Source organism: Theropithecus gelada, chromosome 18 (genome assembly GCF_003255815.1).
Source record: "Theropithecus gelada isolate Dixy chromosome 18, Tgel_1.0, whole genome shotgun sequence".
NCBI classification, from domain to species: domain Eukaryota; kingdom Metazoa; phylum Chordata; class Mammalia; order Primates; family Cercopithecidae; genus Theropithecus; species Theropithecus gelada.
In genome coordinates, this window is record NC_037686.1 from 63,057,455 (window position 1) to 63,082,788 (window position 25,334).

Sequence of the window (25,334 nt, forward strand, 5' to 3'; positions counted from 1 at the left end):
ACTAAAAAAATACAAAAATTAGCCGAGTGTGGTGGTTCACACCTGTAAACCCAGCTACTTGGGAGGCGGAGGAAGGAGAATCACTTAAACCTGGAAGGTGGAGGTTGCAGTGAGCCAAAAAAGTGCCACCGCACCCCAACCTGGGTGACAGAGTGAGACTGTCTCAAAAACAAAAACAAAAACCAAAAATTAAAAATAAATAATTTTTATGGATGCTGTCAATTGGACTTCAAGCAGAAAAGAAAAAAGCCTCAAAACTAACTTGAAATTATGAATGAATTTTTATTCTTCATACATCAAAATGTTTTTTAAATCAACATCTTATTTTCTGAGTAAAAGTTAAAAACTGAAAACACCAAAGAAAAGAAAGGGCTAGGTAAAATAGAAAAGTAGGAAAAAAAAAAAGTACTAGAATAAAGACTAGCACAAAAGATAGTTTATTGCTATCATGGGCAGAAATGCAGCTTTGTGAAAGACACCTAAAGCAACATGTTAATCAAAAAACAACTTTCAAAAGACATATTAAGGTATGAAATCATATATTACATAACTCAAACTACAAATATGTTTAGACATAAAACAAGTTACCAAATATTAACTAGGTGAATCAAATAAAAACCAGGATATTTAATCCTACCAAAGATATCTTCTGAAATTCTTTTGATCAGGTGCTAAAATAAAAATATTAAGCAATTAAGTTGCTGGCAGAAAGGAAAGAGAAACACATGTGACCAAAAAAAAAAAAAATTCCCTTAAGTTACTAAAATACACCACACACCAGTAATTTACATGAAATACAACAAATACAATAGGAGAGTCCTCAGAAATCAACTTCATCAACACTTAGAAACTAAAGCACTGCTAACACTATTTTTAATAGATAAAACAAGAAAAAGAAAAGGTTCCAGGACATTAAGATATGCTAACTACAAAATAATTTCTGAAGCAGTAATGGAACTATTGTTTGTATTCTACGTGTCAAGGAACTTGGGAAATAGTGAATAAGTAGAGAACTCTGACAACATGTACCTAGCTGAAGAGAAGGAAAGGCTACTCTTGATATTAATGGTAAGAACCAAGACACACACTGCAGAGATAAGATCAGTAGGCTTTCAATGCCCTCCAATCAATTAAAAGATACATCAAGTGTACCAATTATATATGTATATATGTATGGAAAAATGTATTCGTATAGAAGACATAATCTCTTCCCTCAAGTGATCCCAAAGTTATTAAAGAAATGAGACCAAATAACATATACATCTATATGTTATTGTTTGACTTATTTGGTTTCATTTCTTTAATGACTTTGGGATCACTTGAGGGAAGAGATTATGTCTTCTATATGAATACATATACGTATATGTATATGTACAGATAACAGCAAGTCTTGTCTTTTACAAAACTAAGTTCTATAAGGCCAGGGAATAATTCTAACCTATTCAGTTTTACATCCAGCAAGTAATACTGCTAGCCCACTGTGGGCAATCAATAAATTATTCACTGAATGAACAAGGAATAAACAAACAAATGTACAGACTGCAGTAAAACATATGCAATAAAAACAACAGCAAGATTAAAAAATAATTTCCCATCAAATGTTTTGTCAAAATTGTTCAAAATGTTAGCCATTTCTCAATTTCTACATTTCCCATATAACCTGTTACACTTATTTTGAAAATGGCCTAAAGCACAATACCTTCACACCATGAAAAGAGCAGCAGCAATTTACAACAGAGCATTTATTTAGAATAGTCAGTAAATTCCAAATGAGTGGCATTGCCTGCCTTACCTTTTCAACAGGGAGAAGCGTTTGTAGCAATCGAACTGCAAACAGGGAAATGCTGATAAAGGCCATTCTGTGGTGCACAAGCATCACCTCTGGTTGCTCCAAACTGATACTACTTTTATGGTAGCACATGGTTTCTCCAAGGGCTCCCAACACCAGGAGCAGTTTCTCTTTCTGAAAACATTTACACAACACGAAACAGAAGAAAACAACCAATTTTACGGGCCAGTGTACAAAAGCCATGGAGAACAGATTAAAATATTATCATTATCATTAAATAGGAAAAGAAACCAAAACAAAATTTATTCCTCTCTCTGAGAATTACCAATACCTGCTGATATAATTTAAAAAGCACAAAAGAATGATCAGCAAACCACCTACATTTTAAAAATACAATAATCTGTAAGTATTTAATATGATGAATCTTAACTAACAATGAATAAGTATAAACAATAAAATACAAAAGGTAAATGAACCATAAATTCCTCCTAGTTTCTAGTGCTTAATTGTTCCAATGTGGAACAATTAACGCATAAACCCCTCGTCAAGTATTTCTTATGCTTACTATTTCTTATGCTTACGCCTAACACAGTGGCAGGCATAATGGAAAAAAAAATGCATTAGTACAAGAGACATGATAATCCCTGTCCTCAAACTGATACCAACATTTCTAAAGAAATGAATCAAGGAAAGTCAAATAATTAAAAAGCAATTAAATATCAAATTGTATAAACTCTCTTTAGATAAGGTTTCAAGTGGAAAATGTTATGCCATCATAAATTTAAATAATTTACTACTTCAAGAGAAATCGTATCTTTTAAACTAAAAAGGTATACATTAAATATGAAGAAGAACCTACGCATAATAGACTGACTTGTAAGTCACATCAATATAGACAAAGTGTATCCCAGATATACTGATATGCCCCCATAAACTAGCGGGTAAAAGGACACCCTCAGTAAGACAGGAAAAAAAAAAAAAAAACTGAAGTACTTACTTTAATTTTCCATTGAAAACATATGAAAATAAGAATGAGAAATACCTGCAAACTAACAACAAAAATCTAATATACCAGAATTTTTTCAATTCAAGGATGACTATACAGGGAACAACTAAAAGGTATGAGGCCCAAAAATCACAAGCCATTGGCAAGGATATGGAAAACTTGGAACCCTGGTGCATTGCTGGAGGGAATGTAAAATGGTGCAGCCACTGTGGAAACCATAATGGGCAGTTCCTCAAAAACCACAGAATTATCATATGATCCACTTCTGGGTATATACCCAAAAGAACTGAAAGCAGGGTCTCAAAGAGAGATGTATACACACCCAGGTTAACAGCAGCACCATTCACAACTGCCAAAAGGTGGAAACAATCAAAGTGGCCAATGACCAATAAATGCAGAAACAAAATGTGGTATGTTGTATATACATACAAGAAAAGGAGACCGGGCACAATGGCTCATGCCTCTAATCTCAGCGCTTTGAGAAACCGAGGCAGGCACATCACGAGGTCAGGAGTTCAAGACCAGCCTGACCAACATGGTGAAACCCCGTCTCTACCAAAAATACAAAAAGTAGCTGGGCGTGGTGGGACGTGCCTGTAATCCCAGCTACTCAGGAGGCTGAGGCAGGAGAATCACTTGAACCCGGGAGGCAGAGGTTGCAGTGAGCCAAGATTGTACCACTGTACTCCAGCCTGGGCAACAGAGCAAGACTCCATCTCAAAAAAAAAAGAAAAGAAAAGAAAAGAAAAAAAGGGTGTTGAGCATTCAAAAGGAATTAAATTCTGACACATGCTACAACATGGGTAAATCTTTAAAACATAAAATAAAATAAGCCAAATAAGCCAAATACAAAAGTAAAACTATATAACTGAGGCACAATTTCTTTTTCAGGGTTACTTGAGGTTTTGTATTTATAGCCATTATGTTTTGTTGCCAATGATGTTTTGAAAACACTATGAGCTATGAACTTGGGATGTCAGTGAGGGCTTTTTTTTTTCTTCCCCAGACTTAGAGTCTCACTGTGTTGCCCAGGCTGGAGGGCAGTGGCGTGATCTTGACTCACTGCAACCTCCGCCTCCCAGGTTCAAGCAATTCTTGTGCCTCAGCCTCCCAAGTAGCTAGGATTACAGGCATGTACCAGCACTCCCGGCTAATTTTTGTATTTTTAGCAGAGGCTGGGTTGCGCCATGTTGGCCAGGCTGGTCTCAAATTCCTGGGCTCAAGAGATCCTCCTGCCTCAGCCTCTCAAAGTGCTGGGATTACAGGCGTGAGCCACTGTGCCTGGCCTCAGTGAGGGCTTTTTGTAGATCTGAATGAACTAAGTTTTAAATTATAAGTAGGATTTGGCCAACCAAATAAAATAACTTTTTTTTTTTTTTTAATCTGGCGGAGAGTGAGAATGAACCATGAGCCATGACAAAGAGGCGTGGATAGTTCTGATCGGAGATAAAGGATGGGGCTGGTGGTAGATGGAACACAAGCACCTAGAGCATGAAATGTGAGGTGCAGATAGTGGAGAGAGACTGGTGGGATAAATGAGGGTCTGCTGGTAGGCGTTTTTTGACGTGGTGCTGAGTAGTCCTGCCTTTCCTCTGAAGGCATGATAATTAAATGACTTCATAAATAGTGCTTAGTGTCTGATATATAGTAAGTGTTTTATTTAAACTACCTTAGTTTAAGTGTTATTCCTGTATGCTTATCTGTTTTACTAATGTCACATTAAAAGTATCTATCACCCACGGGCATAAAAAGCACTACATCTTATTTGATACCCCAAGTGCCTAGCATATATTAATAATAGGCAATCAGGAAATGTGAGTTAAAATAACTGTCTTTGGAATGGTGGCAGCAGCAGGGAAGGTCTATGTAATTAGAGATCCCATTACCCCAGTTATCAATTCACAATCTGGTCCAAATATCCTTAATGAGCCCTTACTGGATACAAAGCCCTTATCTTTGGTTTCTTTCACAATCCTCTTAGCCCATCCTGAAGTCCTACCAACATTCTAGAATTCTACCAACATGCCTTGATGTTGAAGTTACCAGTTCACAGCAGGTCAGATGGGAATATAGAAGCAGTGAGTCATAAAGATGAAAAGACTGCTTTCCAATGACTGCAATGACAGGAATGACACAGAAGAAATGTGGAAAAGAAACAGAATATAGACCTAAGAGTCTAGGTTATCTGGTAGGAGGTGAAGGCTACTTCCTCCTTGCATGCTGAACCTAACTTAGCATGTAAATAAGGAAAAAACAGACCTGATTTGATGATGGAGGACTAGGGGGAATGACACATGACATACTTTAGGTCAGCATAACTAATTTTGGTGAAAATATTTTTTCTTTTATTTACTTGAAGTAATATAGGCCGGGCGCGGTGGCTCAAGCCTGTAATCCCAGCACTTTGGGAGGCCGAGGCGGGTGGATCACAAGGTCAGGAGATCGAGACTATCCTGGCTAACATGGTGAAACCCCGTCTCTACTAAAAATACAAAAAACTAGCCGGGCGCGGTAGCGGGCGCCTGTAGTCCCAGCTACTTGGGAGGCTGAGGCGGGAGAATGGCGTGAACCCGGGGGGCGGAGCTTGCAGTGAGCCGAGATCGCGCCACTGCACTCCAGCCTGGGAGACACAGTGAGACTCCGTCTCAAAAAAAAAAAAAAAAAAAAAAAAAAAAAAGAAGTAATATAAAAGTATTCAATTAAGGGGGGAAATTGAAATTCCCTTCCATGCTGAGTTACAAAGTTCCAGACACAATTGATGCTACTGACATTAGCACTGTGTGGAAACACCTAGAGATTTGATTATATATCCTCAGGTACTTAATTTCTAAATTGATAGCAACATTTATTATTTTGTTCCTTTAATGACTCAACAAAAATACTGCTTCTGTCTTTCTTTTGAAAATTGGCAAAAGTATGAACATTAAGATATTTTATTTGTTTGCTTCTTTTAAAATATAGCCAAAGAAAAGAGACATTTATTCTTTTTAAATAAGTAAAAGTAAATCAAATATAATCTCAAGTACTTCTGTTTTATTTAGCATTTCTAACATACCAACTGGCACTTGTACAACAGAATTAACCTTTAAAGTAAAAATAATTCATTGAATCATAAAGTACCAGCAGCCAAAAGTTAAAAGTGAATGACTAACTTTTACAGATAAATGTTCTGGCCAAGAAAATTTAAGTTAATTTCAGAAACAACTGATAAAGCATTCCTCACACTTCAAAGGAAAAATTTACTTGTAGAAAACCTTCAATATGTGAAAAATCTCCTAAAAGTACTACAAAATAGTGTGATAACCTTAAGGACTAAAGAAACACCAAGATTCAGAACTATTATCTGAAAACTAAAGACTTGAAAATATACCCATTTTAAAACATGCAATTTGTTTCCCTTTTTAAGAGGCTTGCCGGGCACGGTGGCTCAAGCCTGTAATCCCAGCACTTTGGGAGGCCGAGGTGGGCGGATCATGAGGTCAGGAGCTCGAGACCATCCTGGCTAACATGGTGAAACCCCGTCTCTATTAAAAATACAAAAAAATTAGCCGGGCGTGGTGGTGGGCACCTGTAGTCCCAGCTACTCAGGAGTCTGAGGCAGAAGAATGGTGTGAACCCGGGAGGCGGAGCTTGCAGTGAGCGGAGCTTGCAGTGAGATTGCGACATTGCCCTCCATCCTGGGTGACAGAGCGAGACTGCGAGACTGCGTCTCAAAAAAAAAAAAAAAAAGAGGCTCATGTTATGAAAAAAATACAAGTTTGGGTTTCTTTCTTACATGGGTATTGTTACTATGTAAATATCTGTACTTTATGTTCAGACCTCTATTCACAAGGATTTCAGACAGCCTGTAACAATGTTTTAATTAAATACAGACCGACTTACATCAAAATAGCATAAAGAGAAAAAAACCTGATAACTGTAAGACTCAATATATACTTTTATGAGTAACAAATTTTGATTCTACTGCCCTGACAAGGCAGCAAAAGGGAAGGGAGGGAGGGAGAGGCGAAGGAAGAAAGGGAGAGGAAGGAAGACCGGACATTAGGAATTCACATTAACAGAAGACACAGAATGCCAAATCTTCAAGGAAGGCAAGGTTATCAGATGACAATTTCAAAATGAAAGATATAAAATGACAAATGATTTATGATATTTTGAAATGTTAAAAAAGATATGGTTTCCAGTTACATGGAGACATACTCTGGTATTCCATAGATCTCTTAAATATTATGTTGTAATATAACATTCCTAAGGCTACTACTGTACACGTGTTGATTACTCATGCAAAATATTACTTATCAAAACACTGCTTGCAAAAAAATAAAATTTAATGCCATATTTTCTAAAATTATCTACTCTACTGAAATACGAACAGCAAAAACCAAGGTATCCTGATCTCTCCACACGTTGAATGATTATTCTAAAGTTGATCCAGAATTTTCACTCTAGATAAATGTACATTTAAGCCCCTAATAACTCACAGATACACCAGTTGCTTAAATGGCCTAATTTAAAAATTTATGTAAAACTTCCAATTCTGGCCATGAAATAATAACAAGGACTTCTCCTGTCCTTCACCAGAAATCAACTAGAAAGTGGCACAGTAGACAGTGCAGGACTATGATGCCACAGAGAAGGAAAATAAGCAATGACAGTCCTACTATACCTGAAAACAATTACTGTACAGCAAACACAGGCAAGAGAAATCCAAAGAGTCTGACAGTCTCAATGACGTTAGGAGACGAAGATGCTTGTGGAAGCTGACATGGTTAGGAATTGTGGGAGAGCTATGCAAAGAAAGAGTTTCAGAGACCTAAACAAGTTTCCATCTAGTCCATGCTGACATTAGGTGGCTTATATTATACGTAGATACTCTGTAAATATAGGCCAAAGATGATTACTGAGATTTAAATTGAACAAGTCCCAGGGCTCACACAAGACAACAAAACTCAATCTTTAGCCAGGCAGAGTAGACAGCATCAATAATCACTTTGAACATTCAATAGAGGTCCCAAGGATCACACCTCAGGAGCAGAGTTTAACCCCAAGCAAAGGTTCTTCTAGATCAGGGTTTCTCAATCTCAACACTTCCTCAAGGTTTTTTGACATCTTGAGCCAAAAAATTCTTATCTGTGGAGAGCTGTTCTGGTTTCTATTTACTAGAAGCCAGTAGCACCATTCCAGGTGTGACAATCAAAAGTGGCTCCCAACATTGCTAAACATCCTCTGGGGAGCAAAATTACCCCCAGTAGAAAACCACTATTTTAGACCCACTCTACCAAATTTTTTAAAGTCTTGAGAAAATGAAACTGCTCTACAAGTAACATAACCACCTGTCAGCCTCAAACTTCTGGGTTCAAGTGATCCTCCTGCCTCGGCTTTCCAAATAGCTGGAACTATAGGTATGCACCTCCCTGCCCAGCTAATGTTACTAATTTTTTAAGAGATAAGGTCTTGCTTTGTTGCCCAGGCTCATCTCAAGCTCCTGGCTTCAAGTAATGCTCCCATGTTGGTCTCCCAAAGTGCTTCCGAACCCTCCCAAAGTGCTTCTAAAAGGGCAAAATAAAAAATCAAGACACTCAGCATAGTAATATTGAAAAGGTCCAGCATCCAATCAGAAATTACTACACATATCCAATATTAAGATCCATAAAGAGAAAAACCAGCCAGAGGACAAGACCCAAAACTGAAATACTCAGACGTAGAAGACCTATACACTGACAACTTCAAAACCTTGCAGAGACAAATTAAAGAGCTAAATAAGGCTGGGCACAGTGGCTCATGCCTGTAGTCCCAGCACTCTGGGAGGCCGAGCCAGGTCGATCACTTGAGGTCAGGAGTTCGAGACCAGCCTGGCCAATATGGTGAAACCCTGTCTCTACTAAAAATACAAAAAAATTAGCTGGGCATGGTGGCGCATGCCTGTAATCTCAGCTACTTGGGAGGCTGAAGCTGTAGCGAGAGTCACTTGAACCCAGGAGGTGGACATTGCAGTGAGCCGAGATCATGCCACTGCACTCCAGTCTGGGTGACAGAATGAGACTCCACGTCAAAAAAAAATAAAAATAAAAATAAAAAGTTAAACAAGTGAAGGCATATATATGGTATTCATGGATCAGAAGACTCAATACTATTAAGATGTCAATTTTTCCTGAATCGATCTACAAATTCAACTCAATTCCATTCAAAACCACAACAGGCTTTTTTTTTTGTAGAAATTGACAAATTTGATTGATGTTGAAAATACAGAGGACCTAAAATAGCCAAAACAACTTTGAAAAACAAGAACAAAGTTGAAGGACTTACATTACCTTATTTCAAGACTTACAGTAAGCTTCACTATAGCTACACTACAGGCCTTCACTATAAGCTACAATAATTAAGTTAGTTGGGTATTGGCATCATAAGAGAAAACTGATCAATCAAATAGAGTCCAGAAGTAAACCCGTATAGAGTTAGTTGGTAAGGAATTCAGGAAAGAAAGGATAGGCATTTGAACAAATAGTGCTGAGAAAATAATTGTATATCCATAAAAAAAAAAGTTCATTCCTTACCTTGTACTATATACAAAGATCAACTCAAAATCAAAGATATAAAACCTAAAACATTATGTAATAATTCTAAAAGAAAGCATAGGAAACATTCTTTGTATCCCAGGTTAGGCAAAGATTTGTTAGGTAAAATATCAAAAGTAATGATCCATAAAAGAAAAATTAAGAAACTGAACCTCATCAAAATTAAGTATTTCTGCTCTTCAAAAAGCTAAATGATCATCTCAATAGAGACAAAAAAAAGGTTTGGCAAAATACAATAATCATTCACGATCAACATACAGGGAACTTCCTCAACTTTATAAAGGCATCTACAAAATACAAACGTACTAGAGCTAATATTACATTTAATGGTGAAAGACTGAAGCTTCCCCTCTAACATCATGAAGAAGGCTCTCACCACATCCATCCAACATTACACTAAAGGCTCTAGCCAGGGCAATTCAGCAATTTAAAAAAATTAAAGGTATCCAGAGTGAATAGAAAGAAATAAAACTGCCTTTATTCACAGACAAGATGATCTTAAAACCGTTTTTATTCACAGATAACATGATTTTATAGGTAGGAAATCCTAAGGGATCTACCAGAAAACAAAAAAAAGGAAGAAGAAAAAAAAAAAAAAACTAGCAGAACTAGTAAGTTCAGCAAGGCCACCAAATAAACAATCAATACACAAAACTCAATTGTATTTCTATATACTAACAATGAACAATTCAAAAATTTTTTAAATTTTCATTCACAATGACATTGAAAAGAATAAAATACTTAAGAATTAGTGTTTTAAAAAGACCTAGACTTGCTCTCTAAAAATGACAAAAGATGCTCAATATCATCAGTCACTAGGGAAATGCAAATTAAAACCCAATAAGACACCATTGCACATCTATCAGGATGCCCTCCCCCTCCGCAAAAAAAAAAAAAAAAAAAAAAACTGAACATAATACATGTTGAAGATGTGGAACAACTGGAATGTCCACAGGAATGTTATTTGTAATATCTAGAAACAACCCAAATGTCCACCAATAGGTGAATTGATAAACAAATTGTGGCAAGTCCACACAATGTAATACTACTCAGAAATAAAATGAATAAACTACAGTAAGTTGTCACTTAACATGTTCAACAGGTTCTTGGAAACTGACTTTAACGAAACAGCATTACAAGTTCCATGCCATTTAACTAAGTGCTGACGAGAAAAAATAACTGGGTTTGTTATAAGTCAGTTTGCTTAAAGTCAGTTTCCGAAAACCTATCTATGATGCGAAGGGAGGAACTGCTGTTCTGCTACATAAACAACATGGCTCAGCCGGGTGCAGTGGCTCACACCTGTAATCCCAGCACTTTGGGAGGCCGATGCGGGCAGATCACTTGAGGTCATTCTACCATAAAGACACACGCATGTGTATGTTCACTGCAGCACTATTCACAATAGCAAAGACATGGAATCAACCTAAATGCCTGTCAATGGCAGACTGATTAAGGAAAATGTGGTACAAATACACCAATGAATACTATGCAGCCAAAAAATGCATGAGATCATATCCTTTGCAGCAACATGGATGGAGGTACATTATCCTATGCAAACTAATCCAGGAACAGAAAACCAAATACTGCATTTTCTCACTCATAAGTGGGAGCTAAACAATGAGAACACATGGACACAAAGAGGGGAACAACAGACACCAGGGATTACTCGAGGGTGGAGAGTGGGAGGAGGATCAGAAAAATTACCTATCGGGTACTATGCATATGACCTGGATGACAAAATAATCTGTACACCAAACCCCCACGACACACAGTTTACCTATATAACAAACCTGCACATGTACCACTGAAGCTAAATAAAAGTTTTTTAGAAAAAGAGGATGCCCACTTAAATAAATCTACCCTAAAGACACACCTGTACATTTATAAAACAGCATAAACACATTATTCATTGTACATAATTTATATTAACAATATCCATCAAGAGACTGGGTTAACAAATACACAACGAAGCATTTGCTACCTATAAAAAAGAATGAGAAAATCTCACGTCTAGATAGATAGGGAATAATCCCCATACCTACTACTCTATGCACGTAAGACGTATTCTTAAGTTATAAAAACAGGGTGCAAAACAGTGTACATAATATACCACCTTTTATGCAGGAAGGGGAGAGGATAAGAATCTACATATGGGCCGGGCGCGGTGGCTCAAGCCTGTAATCCCAGCACTTTGGGAGGCCGAGGCGGGTGGATCACGAGGTCAGGAGATCGAGACCATCCTGGCTAACATGGTGAAACCCCGTCTCTACTAAAAACACAAAAAACTAGCCGGGCGTGGTGGCGGGCGCCTGTAGTCCCAGCTACTCGGAGGCTGAGGCAGGAGAATGGCGTGAACCTGGGAGGCGGAGCTTGCAGTGAGCCGAGATCACGCCACTGCACTCCAGCCTGGGTCACACAGCGCGAGACTCCGTCTCAAAAAAAAAAAAAAAAAAAAAAGAATCTACATACTTAGTTGCTTACATTTGCAAAAATAAAATAAAAAATAGAAAAAAATAGCCAGAAAATAAAAATGACTACCAATAAGGAAAACATCTTCAAGGTAACTGAATGGGAGGGAGGCATCCCTGAGCTACATTTTCATGAAGAAAAAACAATTCCCAATAGTGAAACAAATGAAAACAAATCTAATTGTATGCTGAATTGGTAACGGTAGCTTTATGGAACAGTATTTTGACTGTATATCCTTAGTGAGATTAGTCTATGTCAAAAAGAACTGCCAGGAAATCTTGAACTTTTTAGTAGAGTTGTTCATAGTAATGTTAATACTGCTGTTCCAAAACTATCTTATGTATGTTTAAGGTCAAAGCTAATAAGTAATTATGCTGATACTGCTAGGAACAAAGACTTTCTACAAGCAAGCGCAAGGATAAGAAATACAAATTTAAAATAAGAAAAATAACAATATAAATTCATAATCTTTAAAAATATGTATTTCTTAAATGTTCCTGAAAGGAAAGAATGATATCACAGTAGCTATAACCACTTCTAATGGCCTGGTTTTGGTCTTAATATACCTTCCCCTATTAGCAGTAACCAGAACCTTTGGAAAAATAGGCCTGTTCCAGGCTATTTATACAATAAGCATGGGACATATTGAGTCAAAAAGAAAAAAGATTTTGAACACTAATGAGACAATGAAACCAGCTTAAAAGAACCAAAATCTTTTAAAATATGCTATTCTCTATATCCCAAAGAAAACATTGATTCTCACCATATCTATACCAAAAAGGCTGCTGTCATCCCAGATATCTGTTGAAATTGCTTCACCAATAAGTGTCATATCCTCTGCAAGCAATTCCAGAACTCTTATTATCATTTGTCTGCTACCTAGGAATACAAACAGAAAAACGTAAAGGAGAAAAAGTTACTTAACTTTAAAATAATCAGCTGAATATCATATTGCTCAATTTTCTAGTTAGTCATGCTCCAACATTTTCTCTTTTCTAATGTTCTTAGAACTGTAGAGAAATCACAATTTACAATCACATTGAAGGCTTCTGTTCCAGTCACAACACCAAATACACTTATAATTGGAAAAGATATTGAAAGTAGCAATAATCTAACAGGTACTGTGAGATAGATCAAAATAATTTTTCAAATTTAGGGACCATCCATGTTACACGTAATATGTGACAAAGCACCAGAAAGATTTAGGAAACATATTCCAATAATTTCTACTTAGTACTAGAAGGCTTGAGTCTTCTCATAAATTAATATTTTCCCACACAGGAGTTGCCTGGGAAGCTAAGCTTGGACTGGAGCAACTAAAGGAATAAATGAACATGCTGACATTTGCTAAAGAAACTTCAAGAAACTCTATTTGCACTCACCTTAAACTCAAAAAATCTTCCCAAAGTCACACCCCCAGAGCAAAAAAAAAAAAAAAATCTTCCCGAAGTCACACCACCTTTCTCCGCAGAGACAGAATAACAGACTCCATTTCCATTATCCTATGTGAGACGAAGATTCACACTAGACCTTCCCACCCCGCATCCCAAAGGTTAAGTTCTAATGAATCAAAGTAAAACAAACTACCAGATTGAAAGGATCTAGATTAATTTTTTTACTAGAACAGCTGGAGCAAATTCTCCTAGAAATCTCTTATGATATTGAACAGTTACAAATCATGCCATAATTTACCACAAAAGGGCAGGAGAACATTTAGAAGTTTTTATGTACCAAGATATAGCTTTATAATTATCAATCTGACTTTTTAAAGCAAATTAAGAAAAGGTTAAATGCAAAATCATTAAAGTCTAAAACTGTTCTTCTCGGCTTACCAGACAGATAAACATATGTACTTTATGATGCCACAGTTCAGTTCTTCCTTCATTTCAGATTATTAGTATATGAATTAATATATAGTTCCAGCTAGTAGAAGCACTTACTGAGTAAAAAGTATGGGTACACAGTTTTCCTCAGGATAAAAACATTTTAAATGTTTTCCAAATACATACTTTCCTGCTTCTTTCTCCTCCATCACCTCCAAGTGGCAAAAAATAGACATAGGACTTAAAGAACCATTAACTTGGAATATATATTTTTACTTTGCCAGTATAAAGTAAAAAGGGCAAAACTATCTTATCTTATTTATATCCTAATGAGTTTATCAAATGCTGAAAATGTATAGATTTTGAGAATAAAAATCATGACTGCTTTCTTTCTAAAACTTTCTTTACCTTGCAAAATGCTAAAGTATTTAAGAGCATGGACTTTAGATTCAGAAGAATCGTGGTTCAAGTCCCTGCTTTTAGCTGTTTGACTTCAGGCAAGTTTCTAAACCACTCTAAAACTCAGCTTCATCACTTGTAAAAATGGAGATAAAATTAGTAACTACCACTATTGGAAGGAAAGAAAGGGTTGATATGAAGAGTGCATGAAATAATGAACACAAAACCAAAGTATGAAGGCAGAACCCAGTAAGGACTCAATACATGGTAACTACTGTTTCATTTCTAGACTCAGTAGACATCCGCCATATTGTTATTGCTGTCACCGTTGTTCAGCACAGTTACAATTAAATACCAGTGTATATTTCAGTAAACCTCTTCAAATTTTCCTAGCACATCTGAACAAAAATGTAATCTGAAAATATTTGTGGGTTTTTTTAAGAATAATTGCCACAAAGGGAAGAATCCAGTTTTGGAGTTTTGTTTTTAACATGTTAAGTGGCTTAAGTAGTAAGAAATGAATGGGAAGAGTGAACAACTGACAGCTATTCAAAAAGTTTCCAAAGAGCAAAAGCCAAAGATTTTTTTATTCTGGTCTATTCATGCCAGTTCACCTTTTATAACTTATTCCAGTTGCTCTATGTTGTCATTGTTCAAATTTAAAATAGCCATATAACCCAAAAAAAAGAAAAAAATAAGATGACAGCAAGAATAAATGCAAAAAAATAAAAATTCTAAAAAATGTAGGCGTGAAAGTCAATAAAAACTCATAAAATGGAAGGGCTAGCTGAATAGCCCTCCATGGCATCCACATTTAATTTAAAAATAATAAAGACTTTATTACATTTTTAAAAATTTATATCTCAAAAGATAAGTAAATATAGATTGCAAAAGCCCTAACACAGAAGAGAAAAAAAGGAAAATCCTAACGAAACACAAAAAAACACAAATTGTATCAGGATTATGATTTCAAAAACAACTAACCTGTTCTTAAGAGAGGAACAGCTGATTCCAGAACGGAGACACAAAACTGGGGAAGACTGAGCTGCTGGAATTGTAGTTCCAATGTGTCTTCAGTTTCCAGCTCTGGCAGATCTATGTGTCCCATATCCAAAGGTGAATGAACGGATATCCTAGAGTTTACATGAGCATGACTACTACTTCCACTGCAAAATAAACAAATGATAAACCTTGCATATAGAAACAATCCCCAAACAGATTTACTGCATATCTGCTGCCTGGCATATTAGAAGCCTCATACAAGTCACAACTCTATTGCTTCATTCAACTCTGGTCAGATTTGGAGAAACTTTGACAAATTTACGAAATTAAATTCCATAAAGACGACTCAAGGCCGGGAGTGGTGGCTCATGTCTGTAATCCCAGAACTTCGGGAGGCTGAGGCGGGCAAATCACCTGAGGTCAGGAGTTCAAGACCAGCCTGGCCAACATGGTGAAACCCCATCTCTACTAAAAATACAAAAAAAAATTAGCTGTGCATGGTGGCACACGCCTATAACCCCAGCTACTGGGGAGGCTGAGGCAGGAGAATCTTCTGAGCCCAGGAGGTAGAGGTTACAGTGAGCTGAGATTGCGCCACTGCACTGCAGCCTAGGCGACAGAGCAAGACTCCATCTCAAAAAAAAAAAAAAAAAAGACTCAAAATTGTAAATGAAGCCAAAAATGCATCTATATTTTGCTTTTCAGGCTGATATCCCAAAGTATGTCAACATTCCTATAGTAGCCATCAATATTAGCACTGATAACCCATTCATTTCTTTTTTTTTTTTTTTTTTTGAGACGGAGTCTCGCTGTGTCACCCAGGCTGGAGTGCAGTGGCCGGATCTCAGCTCACTGCAAGCTCCGCCTCCCGGGTTTTACGCCATTCTCCTGCCTCAGCCTCCGAGTAGCTGGGACTACAGGCGCCCGCCACCTCGCCCGGCTAGTTTTTTGTATTTTTTTAGTAGAGACGGGGTTTCACCGTGTTAGCCAGGATGGTCTCGATCTTCTGACCTCGTGATCCGCCCGTCTCGGCCTCCCAAAGTGCTGGGATTACAGGCTTGAGCCACCGCGCCCGGCCAACCCATTCATTTCTAAAAGAAAACAAGCAGATTTATAGGAAAGCTCTTCTGTATTCAACTTGTAAAGACCAAACCAACAGTTCATACAGTTTCCTAGATTTTCTGAGTTTCACCACTGTTCCAAGTAAGCCAATGTTAGGAAATGAAGGATGTTTCCAGAAAAACATCGTGGGAAATGTATTACTTCATTTAGCACATTCGACATCATGTAGTGACTTCAAAAATGCACCCCAAAAAAAGGAACATCCCATCGTCCTTGGCTTTCTTCATTAAAAAGTTCTTACCTTGGATGCAAAGTGCTGGAGTAAGGATTTAAGAAGTGTAGAAAGGCTAGAGCCTCACATTTACAAAGAGCCTCAAAATTTTGTCTTTTGATGTTATCCACAATTGAAGCTGAATCACAAGAGATATATTAATGCTATGGAACATTTAAATCTGCCCGAATTATATACCAACTTTGTCGTTTCTTCAATTTCAAGAAACCAAGCACCCCAAAATCTGGAAACAACTAGGGCTTCTGTGTAACTCTGAAATGCCACGTGAGGAAGCTGTTCACTCATGAGTGAAAACTTACAACCATGAAGCACACAAGAGAATGAGGCAGAAAGGCTTTATAAGGAGAAAGAGAAAAACGTGACTGATCAACCAACTACAATATAAGAACTAAGAGCACAGACTCTCCTATCATTTTATTTAACCCTAGCTCTGCTCTTTACCAACTGTCATGCTCTTAACCTCTCTAAACCTCAGATTTTTCTGTAAAATGAGGATGATAATAATAATACCAATCCCATTATATAATATCAATCCTATTCTAAGACAACTAAAGGAGATAAAGTATGCAAAGCACAGGGCATAACACCATGCACACAGCAGGTATGAAATGGTATTAGCTTGTTAACAGTAGTAGCAGTATTGCAAGAAAATAATCAAGCCAACAGACTAATGCTCAACTTACTGAACACTTTTTAGAATGACACTAAAGAAGAGGCTAGTATGTTTTTAACATGTTCGCAGCCCAAGGATAAGGTAACATACAAATACCACACCAATCCTTTTAAGCAAAGTTGGTGCATGAAAATCTGGGTGCCAAGCACTGGGGGCCAAGCATGGTGACTCATGTCTGTAATATCAACACTTTATGAGGCCAAGATGGGAAGATCACTTGAGCCCAGGAGTTTGAGACCAGCCTGGGAAACATAGTGAGACCTCGTCTCTACAAAAAATAAAAGGCTTAGCCAAGTGTGGTAGTGCACACCTGTGATCCCAGCTACTTGGGAGGCTGAGGATCACTTGAGCCCGGAAGTCAAGGCTATAATCGGGCCACTGCACTCCATCCTAGGCAAGAGAGTGAGATCTTGTCTTAAAAAAAAAAAGAAAAAAGAAAAAATCTGTATTTACACAAATACCATAAACTGTTCACCTTGAAAGAGTCCTTATTTTATAAAATTCTCCAACCGTTCCTTTTAACAATAAACACTTACGCATTTGTCATAACACAAAAATGTGTTTAAAATACTATCAAAAGTGTATCTATCATTTAAAGCTATGCTTTCAAACTAGATCATATTCCATTTGCGGCTGGTAAAAACAACTTAGTGGGTCAGAATCATTTATTTTTTAATGAAATCAGAACTGAAAATATAGTTCAGTGTGTCGAATATAGTATCAGACTACTATTTTGTGAACATTTTGTTTTGGGGGACACATACACACACATATATACATAAACAGAGTATATGTTCACGTACTGAGCACTGAGTTGCTGAGTTGGGATGTAGTATTATTTATCTGTCCTTACTGTGGATCATGGTCAAAAAAAGTATGAAGCCAGGTTTTAACACAAGGCCTATACCTGTGTTAATGTTTCAAAAAAAAAAAAAAAAAGGACAGAAAAATAATTATCTCCTTCTGAAATTAACACACATAAGTTAACCAGCATTTCTAATTTCCCCAGAGACACTGCATACCTAGAGGACACTGCATCCCAATCCTGGCCATCTCCTCTGGGTCGCTGGCCTGTGCGCCCAACCACAGAAGGCCGAGGGCTGCTGCTTCCCGGGGAAGGGTTCTGGGAATGATGAGTACCTCTTGCTTCATGACAATAAGATAAAGAAGAATTTTGGGAAACTGTATCTGGGGAAAAAAAGAGAGAATAAAATTATCCTTTAGTAGAAACAGACTTCTGACTATGTAGTATTTATGTATCATTCTTCCAAAAACATTAACAAATTAAGATAGTAGGAATCCTTTTACAGGGGTAAAAACAAAAGCAAAGATCAAACTTTTCTATAAGTATTCACTTAGCACATTTAGGTTTATATCTAACTGATTTGATTACATGGGACCTTCTAGTCAATGGTACTCAATTACAACATTAGAGACTACCAAAGGAGAAAACACTAGATCATGCACTCTCTGTTAAAACTCTCCAAGAATGGCTACTTCACACGATACATAAAAATTAATTCAAAATGGATCAACAACCTAAATATAAAAGCTAAAGCCATAAAGCTCTTAGCAGAAAAAGTAGGTCTAAATCTTCATGACCTTGAATTTGGCAATGGATTGTTAAATATGACATCGAAAGCACAAACAACCAAAGAACACACAGATAAGCAGGACTTCATCAAAATTTAAAACTTTGGTACCCCAAGGAACATTACAAGAAAGTGTCAAGATAACCCATAGAGTGGGAGAAAATATTGGCAAACCATGTATCTGATAAGGGTGTTAATTTTCAGAATATCTAAGTAACCTGAAACCCAGCAATAAAGAAAACAGCCCAATTTTTAAAATGGGCAAAGAACTTTATTAAACATTTCTCCAAAGAAGATATATGAGCAAACAATAAGCACATGAAAAGTCATTAGAGATTCACTGGTCATTAATCACTAGGTCTTTAGAGAAATGCAAATCAAAACCATGAGATACCACTTCACATCTACTAGGATGACTATAATTATTTTTAAAAAAGAAAAAAATGAACAAGTTAGTGATGATGTGGAAAAACTGGAAGCTTTATATATTGCTGATGGGAATGTAAATGGTACAGCTGCTGTGGAAAATAGTTTGGCGATTCTTCAAAAAGTTAAAGATACAATTTCCGTATGATACAGCAATTTCACTCCTAGGTATTACCCAAAAGAACTGAAACCAGGCACTGAACAGACACTTGCATGCCAATGTTCACTGAAGCATTACTCACAATAGCCAAACGTGGATACATCCCACATGTCCATCAACAAATGCATAGATGAATAAAATGTGGGATATACATGCAATGGAATATCATTCAGCCATAAAAAGGAATGAAGTTCTGATACATGCTACAATGTGGATGAAGCTTGAAAACACTATAAATAAACCAGACACAAAAGGATAAATATTGTATGATTCCTCTTAGATGGGGTACTTAGAATAGACAAAATCAGACAGAAAGTAAATTAGAGGTTATCAAGAGCTTTGGGGAAAGGAAAAATGAGGAATCACTGCTTAATGATTAGAGTTTCTGTTTAAGATAATGAAGAGGTTTAGAACCAGGTAGTGGTGATGGTTGCACACAATGTGAATGTAATTAATGTCACCATATTATACACTTAAAAATGTTTATAATGGCATATTTTATATTATATATATTTTACCCCAATTTAAAAAAAGAATTAGGTAATAAAAGCATTTACAGTCAGAGAGAGGAGGGGAAAAAAAACCCTCCAAGAGTTTCTCACTACACTTCAAAGAAAATATAAAACCTTTAAAAAGATCTGCAAGCCCCAATATACTCTGGCCCCTGACTACCTCTCTGATGGCACCTCATTCTCCTCTCTTGCCCAGCTCACTGCACTCTACTCTCATGGGCTTTATTTCAGTTGCTCAAGGACATCACCCTCAGTGCTACCTTGAGGCCTTGCCTTCCCTGGAACACTATTCTTGCAGCTCTTCGAGTGACGGTTCCTTGTCACCCTTCAGGTCACCTCCTCTCAGGGGCTTTCCCTGACTATCCTAAATGAAGCTATGTTTACCCAGCCACGTTCTGTCACATCACCCTTTTTATTTCCTTCAAGTACTTCTTATCTCAAGCAAACTTGATTACTTGTTTATCATCTGTCCCCAGCCTTTTAAAATAGAAGCTCATAAGGGCATGGATCTTACTCGTTTGTTCAGTGTTACACTTCCCTGGAGGCTAGACTATCAGCAGCATATAATAGATAATAAATACATACTTATTAAATACATTAACAATTATTCAGAGATATCAACTATTTTTAATCAACATTATAACTCTTTTTCTGTTGAAGTATGGGATAGCCAAACGTTCTCTATTATCAGTCATTTGCACAATGCCATTACTCTAAAATCTAGAATAAAACCAAGGTAAATCATAAATATTCAAGTAGCACAAGATCAGTGAAACTCCCAATGAAATAGAGATTAACTATGAAACATGATGACAAATGACTATATTTGACTTTCAATGCAGATTGCACTAAGCACACAAAAATCCTCAATTGTACCGTTTTGTCGAAGCCAGTCTGGTACTCTATTTGGCCATTAGGTGGCGCTTTTTCTCTGAAAAGTCTGGCATTGCTGGAACACTTGACTACATCGCAAGTTGCATGTAAATACTTTTCATAAAATTCAAATCAATATTTTTCAAACAAAACAATTTATTAACACCATATGTAACTTGCTAAAATGCCCAAAGTCCTACATGAATAGTCATACCCAATATCCTAGTCACGACATCCTAACAACACTATATAGAATTTCTACAAGTCTGGGAGAAAAAAGAAAAACACCTCGTAAGTATCTGTTATCCAAAAAAAAAAAAAAAAAAAAAAGGCTCAAGAGATCATGGCAGTTTCTGTCATTCACGCAGTCTGTAAAGATAATCATTTGAATACATTTAGGAGTGGGGAGTTTATGTTGTGAAAATGCGTACACAATAAACCCTAACAGTAACTATAATGGAAAGTTCTCAGAAAAATCTACAAATAACACCAGTGGCTAATGAACAGATAAAAATAAATACCCTGTTTATTGGAGAAAAATCCGGGATCTCGGTGAAAGTTAAGTCTGTTTCTTAAATACATGCACAGCTGCTGCAGGCAGGACACTGACTGTAATGCCAGGCGATGCTTTCCATCTCCTCCAAAGGCCAGTTTCAACAGAGATAAAAGGCTCTGAAATCAACAAGAGCCATGAAAATGATTAAGGGAACAAAGTGCTCAACTTCAAAGAAGAATGTGGAGCTTAAGTAAGTAAGCCTAAGTGAAGAATCAAGAGAAGTAAAATAAGTTGCCAAATATCTGTAAGACATAAGAAACAGAAATGGGCAAAATAAGGCAAGTAGATGGGTCAAAATAAAATAAGACAACATTTAAATAGAATAGTCAGTGTTTCCTAATTTCTAAAATCTGTTAGTTGAGTAACTATTCTGAGAGAAGACAGGAATTATTCCCCACTCAGGACATTACATTACAGAGAACACTTTAAAAATCACAGCAAGCCCTTTTCATCTCAAGCATCTAAATCATTTGACCACATTTTGGGAATTAACAGCTTTCCTCTGCTATCATTTGCCAGCTTTGATCCTATGTATTAACAGTTGCCACCCACTGGAGTCCATTTCAGCCCTGGCAGTGTGGAGCGAGAACGCTGAAGCCTTACTGGCTGCTTTGGAGATGCCACAATTCCCCACCCCGGATCCCTCTCTCTCTACTATATAAGCAATAAACTAGAAAAAAGAAAAGAATTCATCTGTTATTCACTGCTACTGTATTTTCACGTTATACATGCTACAGCATGTAGCACTGTGCGTTAAATAAACTAGATACTCAAGAAGCAATGTTATTCTTACTTTTAATAAGGGCTCCTGCACAATCTCAATGTCCAAAGTCTACTCTACCCTTTAGGTGATCCATAAATGGTAACTCAAGGTGGCCGAACTGTACTGCAAGTGTCAAATGAAACTACTACTATTGGAAGAACTATAACTATCCACCTAAGTTAGTGAATACGTGTTTTAAATCGCCAAATACTTCACTTTTTTAAAACGTGAGTACCAAGTTCCTTCCCAAGAACTCCTACTCTGCAAAATTTGCTTTATTGCAAAAAGTTCTCTGGTTCAAAATCTAAAACAATTATAGAGGGCACTGACCTGAACAATTTTTGGCCTTTGAAGGAAAATCTCAGCAGGAAAATCTTGCATGATAACGTCCTTCAATAGTTCACAGGTGTTCCAGATTAAAGTGTGGTTACTACTTCTTAAAGAGCTACAAAACATAGTGTTAATCATTTTTAAGAAGAGTTCACCTATTCCAAATTCTAAGTAGCCTACTGACACAATGACTCCATTAACAATCTTTCGGGTCTCAGCTGAGATCTCACTTCTCCAGAAAAGCCTTCCTAGATCTTTTCCCTAACCAATAAACAACTCTAGGGCAGTGCTTCTTCCATTTGACCATTATTTGTGATATTATAACTGCCTGTTGATTCTGCACTCCCCGCTAGACCCTCTTAAGAGCAGGAAGGACATCATACTAACCACTGTACCCTCAGAGATTATCCTAAGGCTACAAAATGAGTTCAGTGAGGTCAAAGAGCACAGAATTCTAGGAAATCTGCCAATTAAATTAAGAAATGAGACAGAACAAAAGTACAGAGGCAAATTCTAAGAATGAAAGTCCTTACTGATCTTCCCTACTCAAGGTGAATCAGATTAGGACTCCCCTCTTATCCCATACAGAGGACACCCAGCCACTTCTGCCCACCTAGGATTGGCAGTTGTTTACTCCCCACCCCCAAAAAATCACACCCCTTTTCTCAGCCCAGTTCCATTACACAATACACCATTCACTATCCAGAGGCATGTATAAGAAATTATCACCATCTCTGCCTTTGGGACTGACTCAAAACTAAGAGATCATACAACCTCCTAACCCTTTCCCATGTGCACTCTGCCTCCTGAATATGTCGTTCCAAGAGAATTCACTGATGCTCTTAGAATTGTCATCATTAAAAATCATTTAATGGCATCCACCTGTAATCTGGATCTAGTCCTAGTAAACTGGTCTTTATTTTCCAGATTTATACCCCAAAAAAGCAGACAACTTGTGTATTGTAACATTTATGAAATTGCGCAAAGTGAATCTGGACATTAAAATACTCTCCAAATTTCTACGTATCAGCTATTTACTCTTGTGGGTAGCAATCAATTAACAATTACTCTTGTGGGTAGTCATCACATTAGATTGGATCCGTGGTACCCAACCTTATCCACATGGCATAGTTTGTCTCCTAATGAAGCCCACATTTTGAAATATATTCTGCCAAAAAGACTACATTTATGTTTAATTTTCCATTTTTATTAATCAAGTGCATAAGTAATGGCCAAAAAGAGAATCTGGCCAATAAGAGAAAACTCCTGTTACCAAGGACTACACGAGATTCCAACCACAAAAAGAAACCTGGGCCGGATGCAGTGGCTCACACCTGTAATCTCAGCACTTTGAGAGGCCAAGGGGGGCGGATCACTTGAGATTAAGGCTTCAAGACCAGTTTGGCCAACATGGGGAAACCCTGTCTCTACTAAAAATACAAAAATTAGCTGAGCGTGGTGGCACATGCCAGTAATTCCAGCTATTCAGGGGGCTGTGGCCGGCATGAGAATCACTTGAACCCAGGAGGCGGAGGTTGCACTGAGCCAGATCGTGCCATTGCACTCCAGCCAGGGTGACAGAGTGAGACTGTCTCAAAAATAAAATAAAAGAAACTTGATGTGTAGATTGATTAAAAGCAAACAAGAATTTTTTTCTGGCTAGCTTTTTTAAAAACAAAAATCATTCAAAAATGACCATTACTAATTTTCACTGCCACTAGTATCTTTTCCTGGTAAAACATATTGTAATAACTATCAAACTTAATGACTATAAGTGAACAAAAACACCTGAAAAATACATCAAGCTTCGTACCTTTCATTAGAGGAGAGGACATGTCTGTCTGTGGTAGTCAGGGGTAGCCAAGGAAATGTAGAAAACTTCAAGCACTTCACAGTCTGATTTACTGTCAATGGAATAGCAAAGCTTAAGGTATCAAGGAATAAAGAGATGACAGATTCACAATGTTAAGAGTAAGTTTTCCCTTTAAAACAAGTCCCAAAATAAAGGCTACATCTCGGTAACCTAAAATATACCAAACAAGGTCAGCAGGAAATTTGTTCTATCACAGGATAAATAAGAGAGTTCTCATTTCATAATTTAAACAGAACTCATATTATATTAAAATAAGTACTAGAAGAAGAGCATTAAACACAATCCAGTACAGACTGACATATAAAGTTTCCATTAAATTTTCTATTTTACCCTGTGGCTGACCAGAACATCAAACTTAAATTCAACATAAAAGGAACTGACATTTAGGGAAAACCTTAACTTTTAGAAATTAAAAATGATAAAACATAATGATACACTACATCTAGCCATGTTCAAATATCCTATATGGTGTCAGGTGTTTTAAACCTCTGTGAAGATGACTTGAAGACCGTAAGGTCGAAAAACAAATATCAGTGTTCAAACAAGATTAAAAGAAATCTGAGAAAGCAACACAGTTTTAAACTATCCCCATGCAAGTTATTTTTAACAGATCTTATATAGTACAAGTTAAGGTGGCAACACTGAGAAACAGCATCTAGATAAGTCCTTCCAAATGGCAGTCTTTCTGCCAAATGCTTTGAAAAGAGCATGGAATTGCTAAATGTGGATAGCAGTATTATTAAATTCCCAAACATAGCATAGTTACTTCTTTCAAAAGTGCTAACATAAAAGCAGGGTTTACTTTCTAAGGAAATAAGGAGAGGTGGGTGGAGGGAAGGACAGGCTTATACCACACAGTAAAAATGTGACCAAAATAAGTCAGACCGTCAATCAAGACAAACTGCAACTCACATAAAAGTGTAACAATCTCAATCCCCCTTCATGTTTTCATCGGCTTCATTCAGACACCCATCCTTTACCAACCCTAGAGATTCCCCCTCCCTTCAGATGTCTCTCATTTTGATGGAATTAAGCCTCTCAGCCATCTGGCCTCAAAAACAAAGCTTGCTACAAGCCTAACAAAACTTTTCCAGAATGAAAAGGTAAAGTATTCTAATGGCTTAACAAGTTTTCCATTCTGTCTTGTTATTCTTGT

At 37.0% G+C, this 25,334-nt stretch overlaps 1 protein-coding gene across 2 annotated transcripts in view; it reads right to left on the reverse strand.

Annotated features, from left to right (window-relative positions):
- RTTN (rotatin) overlaps positions 1 to 25,334 on the reverse strand; it is a 195,791-nt gene that overhangs the window by 164,626 nt on the left and 5,831 nt on the right. For both annotated transcript variants that reach the window (XM_025365662.1, XM_025365663.1), the window contains exons 5-11: positions 24,119 to 24,209; positions 22,306 to 22,420; positions 21,178 to 21,328; positions 18,116 to 18,281; positions 15,049 to 15,230; positions 12,606 to 12,721; positions 1,793 to 1,963 (exon numbers count right to left, since the gene is read on the reverse strand). In XM_025365662.1, the coding sequence (XP_025221447.1) occupies positions 1,793 to 1,963; positions 12,606 to 12,721; positions 15,049 to 15,230; positions 18,116 to 18,281; positions 21,178 to 21,328; positions 22,306 to 22,420; positions 24,119 to 24,209 (992 nt within the window). The remainder of the gene's footprint in view (positions 1 to 1,792; positions 1,964 to 12,605; positions 12,722 to 15,048; positions 15,231 to 18,115; positions 18,282 to 21,177; positions 21,329 to 22,305; positions 22,421 to 24,118; positions 24,210 to 25,334) is intronic.